This window comes from Vanessa tameamea, chromosome 3, assembly GCF_037043105.1.
Source record: "Vanessa tameamea isolate UH-Manoa-2023 chromosome 3, ilVanTame1 primary haplotype, whole genome shotgun sequence".
Lineage (NCBI taxonomy): Eukaryota > Metazoa > Arthropoda > Insecta > Lepidoptera > Nymphalidae > Vanessa > Vanessa tameamea.
In genome coordinates this window covers 11,616,023-11,634,032 of record NC_087311.1, presented here as the reverse complement: position 1 = coordinate 11,634,032, position 18,010 = coordinate 11,616,023, and the positions used below count along the sequence as shown (strand labels likewise).

Genomic DNA, 18,010 nt, shown 5'->3' with positions numbered 1-18,010 from the left:
TATTGTTAGTTTTCACCACCTAAATAGAAAACATAGCTGTTTAATAAACGCAGCATTTATAAAAATATATATATGAAAAGTAAGTGATAAACCGTATTTGTTTAGTTTTGTTTATTTCACCCGTATCGAGATTCTTGAATCACTGGTATACTCCATGAGAAAATGTTCTTTTTTTAAATCAACGTCACTAACTGAATATTGCATTTTATAAAGTTTTCCGAAATCAAAAGAATAAATTAAAACACGAGGCGACAAATTTCATTAACTATTTTCGCTTTAAATATTAGACAGTCATAACATGTGGTATTCAAATTTAATTTAAACTTATTTATGGTAATTACAAAACCGCAAACCACTATGATGAGAATGAATGCTTATTTTTTGTAGTTCCTGTCCAAATAGCTAAGCGAATGGCTCTAAAAACAACTACTAAATGTAATATGTGAAACAGGTAACGAGAAAAAGTTACCTTATCACTACATACCCAAGACTTAAAATTGTTAAAATACGTAGTCTTTATTCGTATGTGCTTGACCGTACGTTAAGTATTGCCTTTTACCTGGGATAAGAGCGTAAGCTTCATTCTCTGTCCGGCTACTGTATAATTTAATATTAACTCGCGCTGCTGTAATTGAAAATAAATTTATTTTACAATAGTAAATTTAAAAATGTATCGGTTTTCATGATTTTTATTTTGCTTAAATGAGAATTATACATTTATAAGGCTTTGCTTATGTAACTGTAATATAAAAGAACTGAAAATTTAGTGAGTAAAATACGTGGATCGCAACTGAAGATTACCGCTCGAATGGTTCCAATTTCAAATAAACTATTAATATTCTATATTACATATTACGATTTCAACGATTGTGAGCCCCATTATTACGAGGTTAGATCCGAGATAGGCTAGTGGTACAGCCAGCAGAACACATGAATATTACCATTTAATTTCCATGTAGTTAATTTGCGTTTACAATTAATATCGTGCTCAGAGATAAAAGAAAAAAAAACTTACATGTTTACAGCCCCTTGTTAACATAATATGTATTAGTACTGTAAAATATATATTATAAGAATAATTTAGTGATTATTAAATGATCCAAATTTTAATATCTCGTAAGTACAGAAATAATAATTATTTTCAGTTTTGGATTTGCTGTATGAAATTGAACTTCGGTTTCTTTTATTTGCTTTACATTGTCTCCGAGAAAACCAAGAAGATATTAAAACTACGGATAGTTGACACGAAATTCATCAAGATTTGAAATAAAAAAGTTTTCAAAAGAATGAAATCGTAATATTTTTTCGTATATTTTTCAGTTTTTCGTATTAAGTTTTGATGTTCTTCGGTATAACGTGAGAAAGGGTAACGCTATTTTAGTTGCTTGAGTTTTTGTTATTTGCTATTTTATGCAATCTGATTTGTTTTTTATTAAATAGTATTTATCTTCTTTATTTTCCTAAACCTTTTACTTTAGTGTTATTTTATCAAATTAATCATTTCAAACACATTGATCAAGAATTTAAACTACTGCCATAGCAAGTTCTCGATTGATCGTATCAATGTTGAATGTATGATTACGATAACTACAATTTAAACATCAATTTTAATAAAAAACATTTTAAACTGAGGATATTTATATTTAAATAGTTGTGCGTCATATTTTTCACTTTATTTCTGAAAGTAGTTTTATTTTATTAAAAAAAAATTGAACTATACTAAAAATGGCCTAACTTCATAAACTATTTGACCTTTTGATATTATGTCATAATAATTTAAACAGATAATTAATTTACAACGTATTGCTTACCCTTTTTTATGTATAATGTATTTATGTAAAAACTAAAAAAATTAGTAGTAATATGAAAAAAAAAAATCATGATTAAATTATATAGTAAAAGTATTTATAGACACGCAATTTAAATTTCTGTATCTGTACTAAGTGTCCACAGACGTTTTCAATAACCTAATACTATGTCGCCTACAAAGTCGGTTTAATTTCAATCCCATTTAGTGTCCGGTTAAATGAAGGTCACTACAAACAAGGCTACATAATCCGAAAAAAGATAAAAGTCAGCACAGTTACGTTGCCGTCCGTAAATCTCATGACATCTATAGGCTTAGGTTTAGCTTAAACTTATACCCGAATAGTCTCCGATGTAATAAAACGTAGGTTGTATTTTTGCAATTTACTATTTATTCCATGTTATTTTTCTCTCGGGTCTGATTGTTTTAACTCGACAATATGATGGCCACATACAACAGTTCAGATGTGAATATCGATTTATTTCGTTAAAAAAATAATTGTTTATGAACATTCTATTAATATATCACATTTAGTATTCGAAATTTAAAATATGTCTAAGGATTTTTATTATGATGAAAATATAACAGGATTTTTCCAATTTAGTAATATATCATATGAAATATCATTGTTATAGAAAATGTGAAAAGCGTCACCCGAGCAATAAAGCCATTTCAAATATCCTTATGTCATCGATCCCGAACAATTGAAGCGTTACGTGCTTTTCGCAAATTTTCCTTAAGCCTCCGTCACGTATGAGGGGGAAGAAAAAACACATCTTAGGAACGTATCACACTGTGTATAAGCAGTTATGTTAAACGAACACTGAGCTGAGTCATGTAGGTTTAGAGGATGTTTATGAGTTTCGTAGTATATTTTTTACGATACTATTTTGTGGATTAGGACTTAAAAGCTGTTAGCTAGCATACATAAATTGCAGCATATTCAATTTTCTTTTATTTATTTTAGAAAGACAGACGAGTAAATAGGTCAAATGTTAAGTATATTCTTACACCAGTTTCTATGCATTGCAAAGTTACATTCTCCATGTTCATCAAGTATGTTCCTTGTGTCTATTTAAGTCTGCCTCAACCATTCACCAATCTATCAGAATTACAACAAATAAAAATATTGTTTAAATATTTTTATTAAATATTATGTCAATAATTAAGTCGTATTTCTCAAAAACTTTCATACATCTTTATTGCACTATCAATCACGTGACTAATGGTCCAAAATTTCATCCAATCGCCATCTTTAAACAATTGTCTATCTATTCGCGTCCCGCGTCACGTACTGGAACAGTTGTTTCCAATGCTCCCTCGTAAAACTTCCTCGGTACACTAACGCTACCAAATTCAGTTCTTAGATGTATGTTTTATGGAAGCGGTTGGTAAAATAAAATTAGAATTTATTCTGCAGTCTGTACTTGAACTGTCTGTAAATAAATTTAAATTTGTTATTAAAATAATCTTATAAGTAAAGCCTTTTAATGTATATAATTAATAAACTGTTCTTGGATTTGATATTGTATAAATATACCAATTAGTATCTAATTTATTTAACAAAAAGTTACTTTTGCGTCGCTTGCCTGTTTACTATGGAATGTATGCTCTTTCCTAGTAGTGAGAAAACGAGACTTATGTCTCAACAATTATTTACAGTGGTTTAGAATCACCAAGCCTAACCTACAATAATGTAATCATTTAAATAAATATCTAGATGTTCTGGTACATTCTTCGTTCAGAGAATCGGACCCACAATTCGATAAAGAAATGGTGCTAGTTTTCTTTTTACCATTCGCCGCGGTATTTTCATATGTCTATTCTGGAGACTATACTGTAACTGACTGACTAGACTTGACTGACTTCAACATAAATAAATGTATTCTAGATACTCATCCTGGGGTTGAAAATGTATTGTTAAAATTTGCTCGAAATTATTTTAAGAATAGAATATTTCTTTTTTTTAAATTACTTTATTTAATAACATCCACGGGGTCACAGTTGCCTGTGCCGTTTTTACTTTTATTTGTTTGTGGCGGTCTACAACTTTCTTATTGAATAAACATCAGCAGAACTTCGCTTTTTTTAATTATCAATATTTGTATTTCATTTGAATGTACAATATGTTTCACTTTGACTTCTTTGACTTCACTAGCATAGTCGTAGCGTGGTCGTATTTGTTTTTTGTATCCAAATTAAGATGCATTGCATTGTTTAAGCGTTAACTAGTATGTAACTCAAAGGAACTTAGAATAGTCAATTTAGGTAATAGCATTAATCCAGTAGTATTTGTTCATACAAAAAACGTTTTTACGAGACTGATTCACAGTTCCGGTGACACGGGAGTTGGGGCTTACCTAGCTCAAGGGCTGAGCTCCCTATTCAGAGTGGTAATAGCATCTCCTTCTGGGGTTACGATGCCAAATGGCAGTATATAATTGAGCGGCATATTATACTTTTTATATTAATATATATTTAAATCTTGCCTAATTAATTCTGGTTTAATACGACGTTACATATTTTCCATGTTTGATTTTATTTTTGATTTATCATACGAATTAATATTAATAAAAACACTTCAATTGACAAGGAATTACTGTAATTTTGTTTCTTTTTTTGTTCTACTTTTTCACATATCTCTGTTACAAGTATAAACAGAATTGAGTTCATGAATAAATATTATTCGCATGACTTGTTTTTATTCGATCGAATTGAAATCATGACTGATGACATGTAACACAAACGCTCAGAGTGAACAACTACGTTTCACTGTTTTAATTCATTTCTCACATAAGTTTATAACATAGAAAAACGATATATTTCTAACAAGCTGACTTGGTGGAAAAGTTATAAAAAGTATAATAATTTGCACTTGAATGTTTTTGAGCGGAGAATTTATTCACGAATGCAGAATTCGTGATGATATTTTCTTTAACCGCCGAGCATGAAATGAATTATAAATATATGTTCTACTGAATTAATTTTAGTCGAACCCACCATTTGTGGTTTAGAATCAGTTGTTCTGACTGCGCCGTCTTAACTGTATATAACAATTGTAGTAATAGTGTCATCTAAATGTTAAAACTTTACTATGGGATCCAATGTAATCACTACATATTATTGAACGTCAAAGTAGCGCGATAAGTTCAAAATGATTTTCACACAATTTACACCAATGGACGGAGGATTCTTGAGTAAGGTAAAGGTACATAAGTCATTATGATTTTGTTTAAATTGTCTGAAATAATATGTCAATAATTATGGAAAATATCGGAAATAAATTTAATGTAAAACTTCCAGGTTTTACAGATGTTAACTGAGGAAACCGATAGAGTTAGATGTATATCGATTTAAATATGTTTACCTTTTTTTATCCGTGCGAAGCCGGGGCGTATAGCTAGTTTGATAATAACTAATAATGCCGTCTCAAATTATATTATTGCAACTCAATTTTCATTTTCATTTTCAGACAAATATTTTCTTTACATAAAATTCAATTCTTTTTCATTTTTGTTATTCGATCACAATAATGTTGTCGTTATCCTTTGTTGGTTATCATTGATGTTTAGAATAATTAATACAATATTTGGTTTCCTGTCTACTGTTCCTGTCTTTTATACGTTCTCTTCTATCATCATTTTATAGGCAACAAAGCCTGTTTTAAGTAAAGACTCATGAGAAATTGGCAATTAAATTACAAAACAATCTCTAAAGATCTGAATTAACAATCGACGAAGATTAACTTCGTCACCTTTTAATTGGCCTTTCACCTTCTGAAATATTATTTGAATATTAATTAATATAGGTATATAATAATTAAATGTTTTAAAAATATTAACTATTTTTTAATTACGGTATAATTTTTGCGGTATATAATATTTTGTAACTAATTTGATGTGCAATGTAACAGAAAATTCAATGGATTACGCTTCATGTACTGTGGTGAGTTAAAATCTATGTAATAAATTCATTTTATATTGAAACATAATGTGAGAGTATTGAAAAATTTCCAGTCGACTTATTTTTAAAATTTGAAATATTTTATTTTTATTCGTTGAAAAAAATCAAAACAGTACATTTTGCATATTTTTGCTTAAAGTTTTGTAAAATGAAAAAATTTTATACATTTTTTTATGAAATTCACCCCCTTTGTTTTTATTTGACTTAATATAGTAAATTAGTTTATTTGTCTTATCTTTTAAATCTTAATAGTAATACAACAATCACTCATTAATGCTTAAGTAAGTTATTTTTATAATAAATTTATATACGTAAAAATTATTAATATTAAGGTCCTTAAATATATACAAATATTATTTAAAAAATAGTTGCTGTATCAATATTGACCACGTGGAATTGTGGCAAGAATGCTAGTAGCATTTCCCCGCCGAATCATAATTCCAATCCTTAAGTTAAATATTATATTCTATCATATATGACAAAATATATGTATATGTATGTTGCTACGCAAGACGAATGAAAGTAGTGAGATTACTATAAAAAGGCTCAGTTATCTATCAATTTGAAATAATGACGTCAGGGTAGACGTAAAGGGAAGAGGATTCCCAAAAGCGGATTAAAGGCAATACGATTCCTGAACTCACATTCATTAATAAACAGGAAATTGCTTCAAAGTCTCGTCAACGTACAGAAAAATCCTTTGATATATTGGCTCGTTATTCGTGCCATCTCCTTCGTTGGGGACTCGGATTGTTAATCGAGCCATTTGTCACGATCACGCTTGGTATTCACTGCAAACGAACGATTCAAATTTCGCGAACAATTTCGCACGGGAATCGGAGCGGTTCCTTGGACCATTGGAGTAATAACCGACTAATGCTAATTCAGCCAATCCGTTGGCAAACTGTTATTGCTCACGCTCTGCGCCAAACAACGGGGCTTAGTGCACCCAAAATAAACTCAACGTAAAATAATACTAAAACAAATAGCTTCTGCTGTAATTTTGTCAACTTCTATGTATATTAAATGTTTGTTTTTCTCTGTTTTACTGCTTGATTAAAATGTAAACAGAATTTAATAAAATAAATCACCGAATTCATGTTAACGCCATCGTTGTCGGCACTGCTAGGTCTAAAGGTCACTCTTCAATAAAAAACATATTTATTTATTTATCATTTATTCGATATTCTCGATATTCTTTTATATAAGACTTAAAGATAAACGCTTCTAAGGTCACCTTGGTGTTGATTATATTTAATAATCCTTCTTTTATATCTATGAGAAATTACTGAATTCATTTACTGTGTTCGGCTATTTAGCAAGAAGGTACTATTAACCTACCAAGCGTGCTTTGGTACCTTAAATTTTGTTGAATCGCATAAGCTCTGTTACTTTAATTTACGACCAGTCCTAATACTAGTGTATAATCGTGTTGTCTTTGCATTTAGAATTTATAGTAACTACTTTACCTTGTCCTAAAATACGAGACCAATTTAAACTTTATTCAATCTTATAAGATGATCCCAATATTTATAAATTTATTGTGTTCTTATAATAAACATTATATCATAATATACCGCCAAAAAGCAAAACTTAGTATTGTTGTGATCCGGTTTGAAGGGTGAGTGAGACAGTGTAACTACAGGTGACAGTGACATAACATCATAACACCCAAGGTTGGTGGCGCATTGGTGTAATGGAATGGAATTAAATTGGGGAATGGTTATTATTTCTTACAGCGTCAATGTCTATGGGTATTGGTGACCACTTACCATCAGATGGCCCATACGCTAATCCACCTACGTATTACATAAAAAAAAAAAAATATTAATTAGTTTTTTTATTGATTACGTCGTTTTATCTAACAGTCGTGAAGATCAATGAAGACTGAGATTTCAAAAACAGACTCAAATTAATAGCCTGTCAATGTACCTATGTTGAGATAAAGCCTTCTCTCTTCTGTCCAGTGGGAAAGTTAAAAGCTGCTACAAATAGTATTGAATGCAAAAAAATGATACTTTTAACGAAGGCTTTTCATCCGTCATTGTAATACCAAGCGTGTTTCCAATTAATTTGTTAATATACACGATCAATGCGTCAATCAATTTTCATTATCCTACCAATTTTTATTACGCTACAAGAGAAACATCGCAATCATTTGTATGTATATAATTGTCACGTGAAATACATTACACGGTGAAACCGTTGAAAACTTGTCGCGTAAGCCGGCGTATGGTTCGTGATTTATATGCTTTTAAGTGCAACCAAATTAAATTATTTTTTATCGCATGTAAGATATAACGTTTCTCTTTTATCGCTTAGATTTTATGAATATACTGAAGTTGTTACTTTGTTACCCACGTTTTAAGTTTTGATTTTCAGTTAAGAAAAATTACTAGTAGTTTTTTAATTGTTTTGACTATCTATACCTTTGTCTATCTGTTACCTCTTCAAGTTCAACCGCTAAACCGATTTAGATGAAATTCAGTATTAAGTATTCTCCCACCGAGGGGGAAGTTAGGGGTTGTTGGTTTATGTGCTATAGGTTAAATTTTATAAATTTTTACGCGAGTAAAACTAAGTAAAGGCAGGCTTACTTAGTATCGTATTATATATATCGTCCTGATAAGATTAATTTGAAAATCACAAGATTATTATATTTTTACTAGACGATATATTTTATATTGCGGATAAATCTTTTATAGTGTTGATACGTAGGTATTATTGAAAAAGTATGTGTGCCAGTTGATTTGTGCCTTAGCAGTAAACGTTTTGCATCGAGTTCCGTGTTTTATTTTGAACACTACATCTCTATATGTGTATAAAGTTATGCTTATTTAATATTTTATTTCAATGGGTGGATTAATTGTGTACCAATTTATGCATAATATATTTAAGTTTGATTAAATAATAAAATATAAAAAAAAAACGGAATGAAAAGCTCTCTAATAAAATATTATTCGTTTTTCTATTATTTATTTTCCGAAAGGGAGGCTTCGATTTAAATACGAAGCTTTTGTTTAGGTAAAGGTGGAATTAAAAAAATACTTTCGAAATTTCAAAAGGGGCAAATAATCTTTCGATTTTAGCGTTCATTTTTTCTGTTATGTTCTGGATTTTGGTATTCCTGCATTACCCGGAACTACCAACAATGACGTACTAGATTTTTAGTTTCATTTTATTTGTTTCGTATCTTATATACCTATTGAATTTTATTTATTTCTTAGTTTTTCCATATATTTTGTATGTCCGGTGTAACTCGGATAGATTTAGGATATTCTTTAATCACCGCCCAGATATAGACTAGAAATAAAAAAATACCTAACCTTCTGATACCTTTGATGTAACGGACACCCTACATTAGTATAGGATATGGCCAAACGTGGATTGATATATCCTCCAAACAGCTTATCTACCCAAAAAAAAAACATTATTTGGCTGAATTTTATCTTGGACACGTATTAAATTAATTTTTAAGATGTTTAAATATAGATCACCCATTTGAATTGTTTCTTTCGTAACTATTTATAATGTCTACTACTATTTATTTTTTAAATCTAAATTGTTGCGTGTTTTTAAATCCTGTATCATATTTTTTACCACAATGCAATTTCAAAATAAGAATGTAGCCGTTATTCACGCGAACAATAAATTATGAAACAGATATGACCACGTAATATTTCATCAACAGGTCTGCGTCCAGGTTCCAGTGTAGGGGCGGAGTCGCTGGACGCGGTCAATTTGTCAGCTGTGTCGGGAGGCGACGCCACCTTGCCTTGCGACACGCGTTCGCCGCAGCCACCCGACGCTCTATTGCTGGTCGTCTGGTATAAAAATGACGTACCCATTTACAGGTAAATCTTATTATTACTTTTTAGTATGGAGTTTTGTTTATTAGTTATTTTTTCATATTAAAACTACAAGTCCAATAGATATGGACGTTTTATATATGTTAAATATATATCTATGTGCCGACGGGTAAATTGGCCACCTGATGGTAAGTCTTGATGGTAGGGCTTTGTGCATGTCCGTCTGGGTAGGTACCACCCACTCATCAGATATTCTACCGCCAAACAGCAGTACTCAGTATTGTTGTGTTCCGGTTTGAAGGGTGAATGAGCCAGTATAACTACAGGCACAAGGGACATATCATCTTATTTCCCAAGGTTGGTGGCGCATTGATGATGTAAGGAATGGTTAACATTTCAAATGCGCCACCAACCTTGGGAATAAAAATGCTATGGCCCTTGTACCTGTAGTTAAAATTAGCTCATGTGCCCATAACATATGATAGTTTATAATTTTTATCTTAGTTCTTGTAAATAATATCCTTTTATTTCGTATTTATAGTATATAGTAAATATAGCTTTACCTGTCTAGGAATAATAACGAGTATAAAACACTATAAATAAATAAATAAATATTGGACAGCATCACATACATTACTCTGATCCCAATGGAAATAGCTAAAGCACTTGTGTTATGGAAAATCAGAAGTAACGACGGTACCACATACGCCCACACCCAAGACAACATAGAAAACTAATGAACTTTTTCTACGTCATCTCGGCCGGGAATCGAACTCGGGACCTCGGAGTGGCGTATCCATGAAAACCGGTGTACATAATACTCGACCACGGAGGTCGTCGTACTATATAGATCGTATCAACGGAAAATTTCATGACAACATATATGTACATTTTCGTTACAATATATTTATTCCGTTTTCTTTTTTTAGGTTAACTCGCATATACTAAATGGTTATTATTTTAAAATGTCTTTCGGAGAGAGAGAGAGAGTTATACCCAACAGAAATGGGATAAGGATAGCTGTGGGTGATGATGTTATCATCCTTTTTTTTAGCATTTCTAAAGTCTTAATAATAACAGTCCCTAGCTTATCAAAAATGAGTCATAACGTTATGCCACAAAGTGTAATTTGGCTTAGCAAGTATTTTATATTTAAATATATTTGAATTACAATTTTAAAGTGTTAAAGTTTTAAATAATGCTAATTTACTATAAGTAAATATTTAACACATATAATATTAGGAATCGATTGTTATAAGAATAAAAGTTATTATTTTTAAAATAGAATACTTTTGTTATTTGAGTTCAGCCCATTAGAGGTAAAATAAAACTACATAACCTAAGTTTTAAATGTGATCTCAGTGACAGTGACAGGTTAACCATAAAGCTGCATAGATCTTTAACCGCTACATATACGCTGACCATTGAGTAGATATGCAGAGTCTTTTATATATTTGTCTTTTTGACAATCTAATAAAGTTTATTAACTAAACTCATTTGTCAATAAGAAACAGTTATTTTCCTTTATTTCGTAATACGAGTATAAATCACAGTTGTGTATTCTACAAATAACAAAGAAGAAAAATACTACGTTGTTATTGTCAGTAATTGGAAATAATTTCTGATTCAAAGGTAAAAAATAAAACCACATTTTCTTAATTAAGAAAAAGATAAGCTCACCTGATATTTTACTGTCCTCAGCTAGAGCTTATCAGAAACGTGTCGTAACGCTAATGCTACAAAGTGTAATTTGGCTTAGCAAAGATTTACGCCAGTTTTTGGTTTACGGGGACGAGATTACTCAGCTAAGAAGGTCAATCGTCAAATTTGTTGCCGTCCTTAAAGCGGTCTTTATTAAAACCTCAATTCAGGCTTTTCTGTTGTCCTGGTGAAATGAAAATTGTTCGTTATACTTTCACGTCTCCACTTTGTTTTTTTATTTTTATTCAGTAACTAGGGACCGAATCTTTGACATGATTAGAATAAATGTTATTTTTATTAGTAACTGTAACTGTCATTTATATTAAAGTCCACATTGCAATGTAAAAGTTTTATATAAATGTTTGCGAATCAATTTTAATCTATTTCTCATGAATCGGAGATTAATTTCACTATTTATTGGGAATTTAGATTTTTTAACGTAATTTCACCTACAAATCAATCAGTCGATAGTTTACATTCTTGTCTTATATATAGGTATTTAGTCTACTATATATTCAGTGTAGAGTATGCTTTGGCACAATTCCCCATTGTATTACACTACTTAAAAGTAGATAAAACCAGTCTCGAGTCGGTCAAAGAACTCTTACTATGTATCTCAGTTGACACATCAAAAATGTACCAACCACTTATATGACAAACGAGACTTTGAAAATTTAATAGCCGCTCTCCACATCGCTCTGACAAGGTCCCTTTTAATGGCGAAAATAATAACATGCTTTACAGTATAATCCCTTTTTATTAAGATATGAATATATTTGGTTTAAACCCTTCAATATTTGTTTAAACTATCCACAGACATTGCAATGCTTCTTCAACTTTTTGGGAGAATACCCAATGTTATATATTCTACCGCCAAAGAGCAATACTTGTCTTTAGTATTGTTGTTTTTGAAGGATAAGAGAACAAGATACAAGTTACTACTGGCATAAGGGGTTTAACGTCTTAGTTCTTAATATTAGTAGCGTATTGACAATGGAAGGAATGATTTAAATGACTTACGGCGCGAAGTGGTGACCAGTAGGTAATCCATTTGCCACGATCCGCCTGACTATGTTATAAATATTATATTGTCAAATTATATTATGAAACTATTCATTAATGTTTTTTTTTTATAATTCACTTTATGTATTAAATATTTATTTCAATAAATCGAAACAATTAAATAGATATTTGTATAATCTCTTAATACAATCCCTCGATTCAATAAGTAATTTTCCCAGAATATATTATATTCACCCTATGACACAAGGATTCATCGGTAAATCACATTCTAACAGTGTGTGCATATTTTATAAATAGCTTAAGCGCGTATAATACGTTGTGTAGAACCATTACGTGATATTAATCTCAACACGTCTATTCCGATGTATCAAATAATGTAATGGTTAGTCTGTTATTTTAAACGAATGCCTTACTTTTTTTAAACATTTTAACGAAATTTATCAGCTTTTAAATATATGAAATAGATAAGTAGACACTCGAAAATGTGTATATTTTTTGTTATGATATATCAGTGGTATCTACAGAGTATTACAGGGACGTGGATGTTACGGTTTTTGAATTTTTAAGCGGAACTTTATGTTTTCACGATGATTCCATGTTACGGTGAATCTAATTTGACTTTTAAAATATAGGCTGAATTTACGAGTTTGAGGAATAATATATTTCCCCGTGCCCTTTATAAATTATTTGACTTTGTGAATGTTTAGATTTTAATTTAAGGCGTAGTCCGCTCTCGTTTTCGATCGCGTCGATTCGTGATTATTATAATATAGATTCACCATTTTATACCGATAACTTCCTTAATTGTTTTTATATATATATATAAACCTTTTCTTCGTATATACGGGGATTTTAAACAAAGAACCCGTATTCAAATACTTTATAGCACTGCTAAATATTAATGTCTTTTTTTTTGGTTATAATTCATCTCATAAATTATAAGCAAAAAAATTCGCTATGTCGACTTTTACTACCTAGGTAGTACAGAACAAACCTTGCTTGTTTTCTTTAGACTAGCGTTGTCGAGTAAGATTTAAATATTATCCCGAAGGTTGCTTACTCTTTTCCCCTTCAGATAGAAACAGCTATTGAAAGGTAATATAGCGGTGGTCAGTGGTTGAATAAAATGGTGACTAATTTGTGTGAAGTAACGTCTAGTTACTTACATATTACTATTCAACACGAGATTATACAGACGCAAAAAAAGCGTGATCAGTATTTGATAACTATCAGGCAGGATATATAAATTTTATTGTAGTTGATTTAAAAAGTTTCTTGTTAAACTGAAATGGTGGAAAAACCTTATTAGTAAATTTTCTCCCTAGATAGACATTCCGAACCAACTAAAAATTTAATAATATATATCGTAATTTATTCTATGTGTTATATAGTACATTTAGGAATACAAAATCATTTACTTCGTGTTTACCTTTTTTTTTCTATGATGTCAAAAATAACTACAATGTAGTATTTATCTGACATTTGATAAATAATTTTCTCTTTTATCCGAACAAAGACGATAATATCTTTCTCAGAACAATCTCAATATTTACTCAATAATATATCTGGCGAACTGAATTAATTTTCCTACATTATTTATCGTTTGTTATAGACACCAGATACCAGTGAAAGCACCTAAGATTACAGATTCGTGATCATTTATTCTAGCTCCGTTTATAATATTCGAATCGCATATTCACATTGCATATTAACGTAACAATCTCTCTAATCCCTTGTGATATACGACTAACGAAGTGAACACACTAGAGGGGCTAAGCGAAATTGAGTCGACGATTAAACTCGCAAGGTTATTGCAATATTTGAACGAACAAGCATTGAATGAATGAATTGCACATAATTTTTATTATTATTGGTAGTAAATATGAATCTTCTATACTATAAATATTAGCATCGTTATAAATATTGAGTTATTCTTAAGGAATGCAGTATATTAACTGAACTCTAAATCTTGCTATATTCGACTGTAGGCCTTAGTAGCAAACGTATAAGAGACATTAGATTCTGCTGAAATGTACAATTTTAAGAGTAATATTCGATATCATCGTGTCCTCATATCATGTAAAAAACGTTCATTAGTTTTCTATGTTGTCTTGGGTCACGGTGTATGTGGTACCGTCGTTACTTCTGATTTTCCATAACAAAAGTGCTTTAGCTACTTACATTGGGACCAGAGTAATGTATGTGATGTTGTCCAATATTTAATATTTATTTATCTATAATGAATAATTATAATTTAAGGAAATCCAAACCAATATAATAAGACAGTAAAATTTGAAGTAGGAATAAACATAAAATAAATTCAATTATCGTAATCCTCCTAGGAAGTGTGTACGTACCTTAAATTATGTTACGAAATGAAGAAGGCGATTACTGTTGTCTATATCAATACGCACATTATCGCCTCTTTGTGTCTCGGGCCGTGCGATTATAACAAACGTTTAATACTGAAATCATACGTTGTTAAGCAAATATCTGCGATTAACTGTGTTCTATATCTACTCTGGAGATTACAAACAGTATTTTGTATTAAATTATTTGATAACGCTCGAATAAGTACAATGCGTATATCACTAATATAACAATGCCAATTAAGAACAGTAGTTTAATATCAGTTTGATACGTGCTTTATTTTTAAAACATCTTTGGATGACGAACATTCAGACCCATTTGTACTGATGATAAGTGGTTGCAACTGCCCATAAACATTAGTGCCGTGAGAAATTTTAATTCTTACATCGTCAATGGGCCACCTCTTTTGGGAACTCACTCACTCATTCACCCTTTAAACCGGAACAAAAAACGATTAAGTATTTCTTCTTTCTGCTACGACTACCCAGTTGGACTTGTCACTTACTAAGTAAAAAAGTATAGAAAACATTTCTTATTCTTCAGTCGTTTTCAAATAACATATTGTTTGCTATAACAAAAAATAGATAATTTAACAAATAATATTGACACAGCGTCGTAAATTAAATGGGAAATTTCAGATTCAATAAACCTAAAGAAATGTAATCCAAATCGAATAAAAATTTTCAATGCCCTCGGCTTCCTCTTGATAAGGTTAAACATCCGTGCAATTTTTTACGAGGATGAATGCCAAGGGAAATTCAAATAAACGATGGAAGAAAACAATTTTTCCAAACGTTCAATGTTGTTTAAAAATAAATATCAAGAAGAAAAGACGAGATTATGAACTTCGAAATATTGAATAGTGCTTCGATATCTTTTTTTTTCTTCGTAAAATAAGATTCATATTTAATAACATTTACATACGTCAAAAAAATTTGCTTAAAATTACTACTGCGAATAAATCGGAATGATGAATATTTTATGTTGTAAAAAACAGAACAATGTCAATCAGTATGAAATATTTTTTTAACAAGATTAATCGTTATGTATTTTAATATCGATATTGAGGCTAAAAATTTAGCTGTACACATCAATGTAGTCGGAACAAATAAATGTCAGAGTTAAAATCGCTGATCCGGACAGTTTCGTGATGGACGCTATCAAAATTTATAACAGTATACGTCGCAACCCTATTAATAAAATCAAAACTTGTTTGTTCCCTGCTGAGCAATTGAGCCTCTTCGTTGTGTCCAACCACATTCAGCTATTTTGCCTGTGCCGTCGCTCAACCTAGCCGAAGAACATTTTTTTTTTAAATATATATAAATTGGACAACATCACATACATTACTCTGATCCCAATGTAAGTAGCTAAAGCACTTCGGGCTTCGCTACCTGTTACCAGTTTCAATTAAAGTCGGACCTTAAATTATTTTCTATCTCATAAAAGATATACACAAATTGTTCATTTTAAAAGAATATCTTGTTAAAAAAATCACTAAAATTAATTACAAATTGAGATCAGTAGCTTAATCTACTAAAGTACTTATAAAAGGGCGTCGCATGACAAAGTTCAAGGTTGGTCGATATTTGTTTAAGATTATGTGAAATATTATTTAGAATTATTTAATTAGATAATATTTACTTACATTTATTGTGTTCTTGGACAGTGTACGCTATTTAACTATATAATAAAAATGCAATATATGCATATTATAGTGTGTATTTCTTATGACAAAGTCTTTCGAGATCTTCTCATGGAATCGATCAGTCTCTTAGCTCCTCCACCGTAACATGTGTTACTAGGGAAATATTCTGCGTCTAACAAGATCAGTTACTTAGCAATAAAAAAACTTTAAAAAAAGAAAACATAAAATCATAAAATGTATAGTATAATTTTTTTAACGAATTTGCCTGTGTGCACGAATAAAAATTTAGTTTCGATAATATTCAGAGTACTAACTCAAAGCTGAGTGCAATATTTAATTTATACAAGAACCATCATTTTTTTTCATATTATAAGCAAAAAAAGATATATCCGAATACAATGGAAACAATTACACTTCATAATACAGAGGAATTATTATTATTATTATGTTCTATTTTTGAAGTTAAAAAGAGCTATCTCTACATTTTATTTAGATTTAAATATTTTAATGTTATTTTTATCCAAACTTATCATCAAAAAATAATTTTAATTTTTAATTGAATATATCTTTGATTTAGAATAATATATTTTGATATTAATCAATCTACTTTCAATCAAAGTGCACGTAGTTGTTAAATCAAATACGATACAACCGTGAAAACCTTTCCGGTTCATGTATTGGTGATACACACGTAGGGAGACGAATTTATATAATATTGGGCATTACCCTGGCTCCATCGATTTTGATTGATGACGCTTTAGTAAATAACTACTAGTTTCAGCTTTATGGATGACTTATTTATAGGTATATTAGGTGTATTAATCCGTTAAAATGTTGTAATAATTTTCGCTCTTCCATCATAATATTTGACAGTATATGGTACAGTGTAGAAATTTTCTATCTACCTACTTTTTATGGAATTTAGATTTCTTACAGAAGACTACCTACTACTTTTTATAACTTATAACTACCTTCATTTTTAAATTCACTAATATTATAAATTATTAACGAAAGAATTTTTTTCAGTCTGCTACGCTTTCATGGCTGCATCACTGAACCGGTTGTGAAGTGTTAATTGCGGCCTGTAATGGACAAAATATAATAATATTATTAGTTAATTAGTATTTTTATTAATTAATAATATTATAACCATACAGAAATACTGTATGGTTATATGTAGTTTACGTGACGAACGGAATTATGTCAGAAATAATCCTTCTTTATATAAGGGCGTATGTCATAATTAATTCTAAACAGATTGTTTTTTTACAATTTAAAGTATCTTAATAAAATTTCTGATTAAATAAATTTTCATTCAAAATATTCAAGAGTAATGATGATTATAATATAATATAAAATTCATAAAAAATAATAGACATAAAAAAAAATAACTGTAGTTAAATTTACTACTTGCATTTATAGCTAAATAGTTAATTTTTTTCATTAAATTAATTAGGATAATTTTATTATATTAATTTTCTACCCTGATTGTGATGTATTAGAGCCTGAAATTATTTTGTCCATTCGATTATCAACAGTATCAAAATCCTCGATTTTCAACGGTAACTAATTGTATGTTCGTGCTTGTTTAATGGTATTTTAAATAGATTACAGCGTCTTCTTGTTATTCTGAAAGGTATATAATATAAATCTTGTATATCTGGTAAGGAAATTTGATGTAGTAATTAA

The 18,010-nt window shown here is 30.0% G+C and overlaps 1 protein-coding gene across 1 annotated transcript in view; it reads left to right on the top strand.

Annotated features, from left to right (window-relative positions):
• The window catches only part of LOC113397382 (nephrin-like), a 194,919-nt gene that overhangs the window by 112,779 nt on the left and 64,130 nt on the right, over positions 1 to 18,010 (top strand). Inside the window, exon 3 of the mRNA XM_026635699.2 lies at positions 9,462 to 9,624. Within this exon, the coding sequence (XP_026491484.2) occupies positions 9,462 to 9,624 (163 nt within the window). The remainder of the gene's footprint in view (positions 1 to 9,461; positions 9,625 to 18,010) is intronic.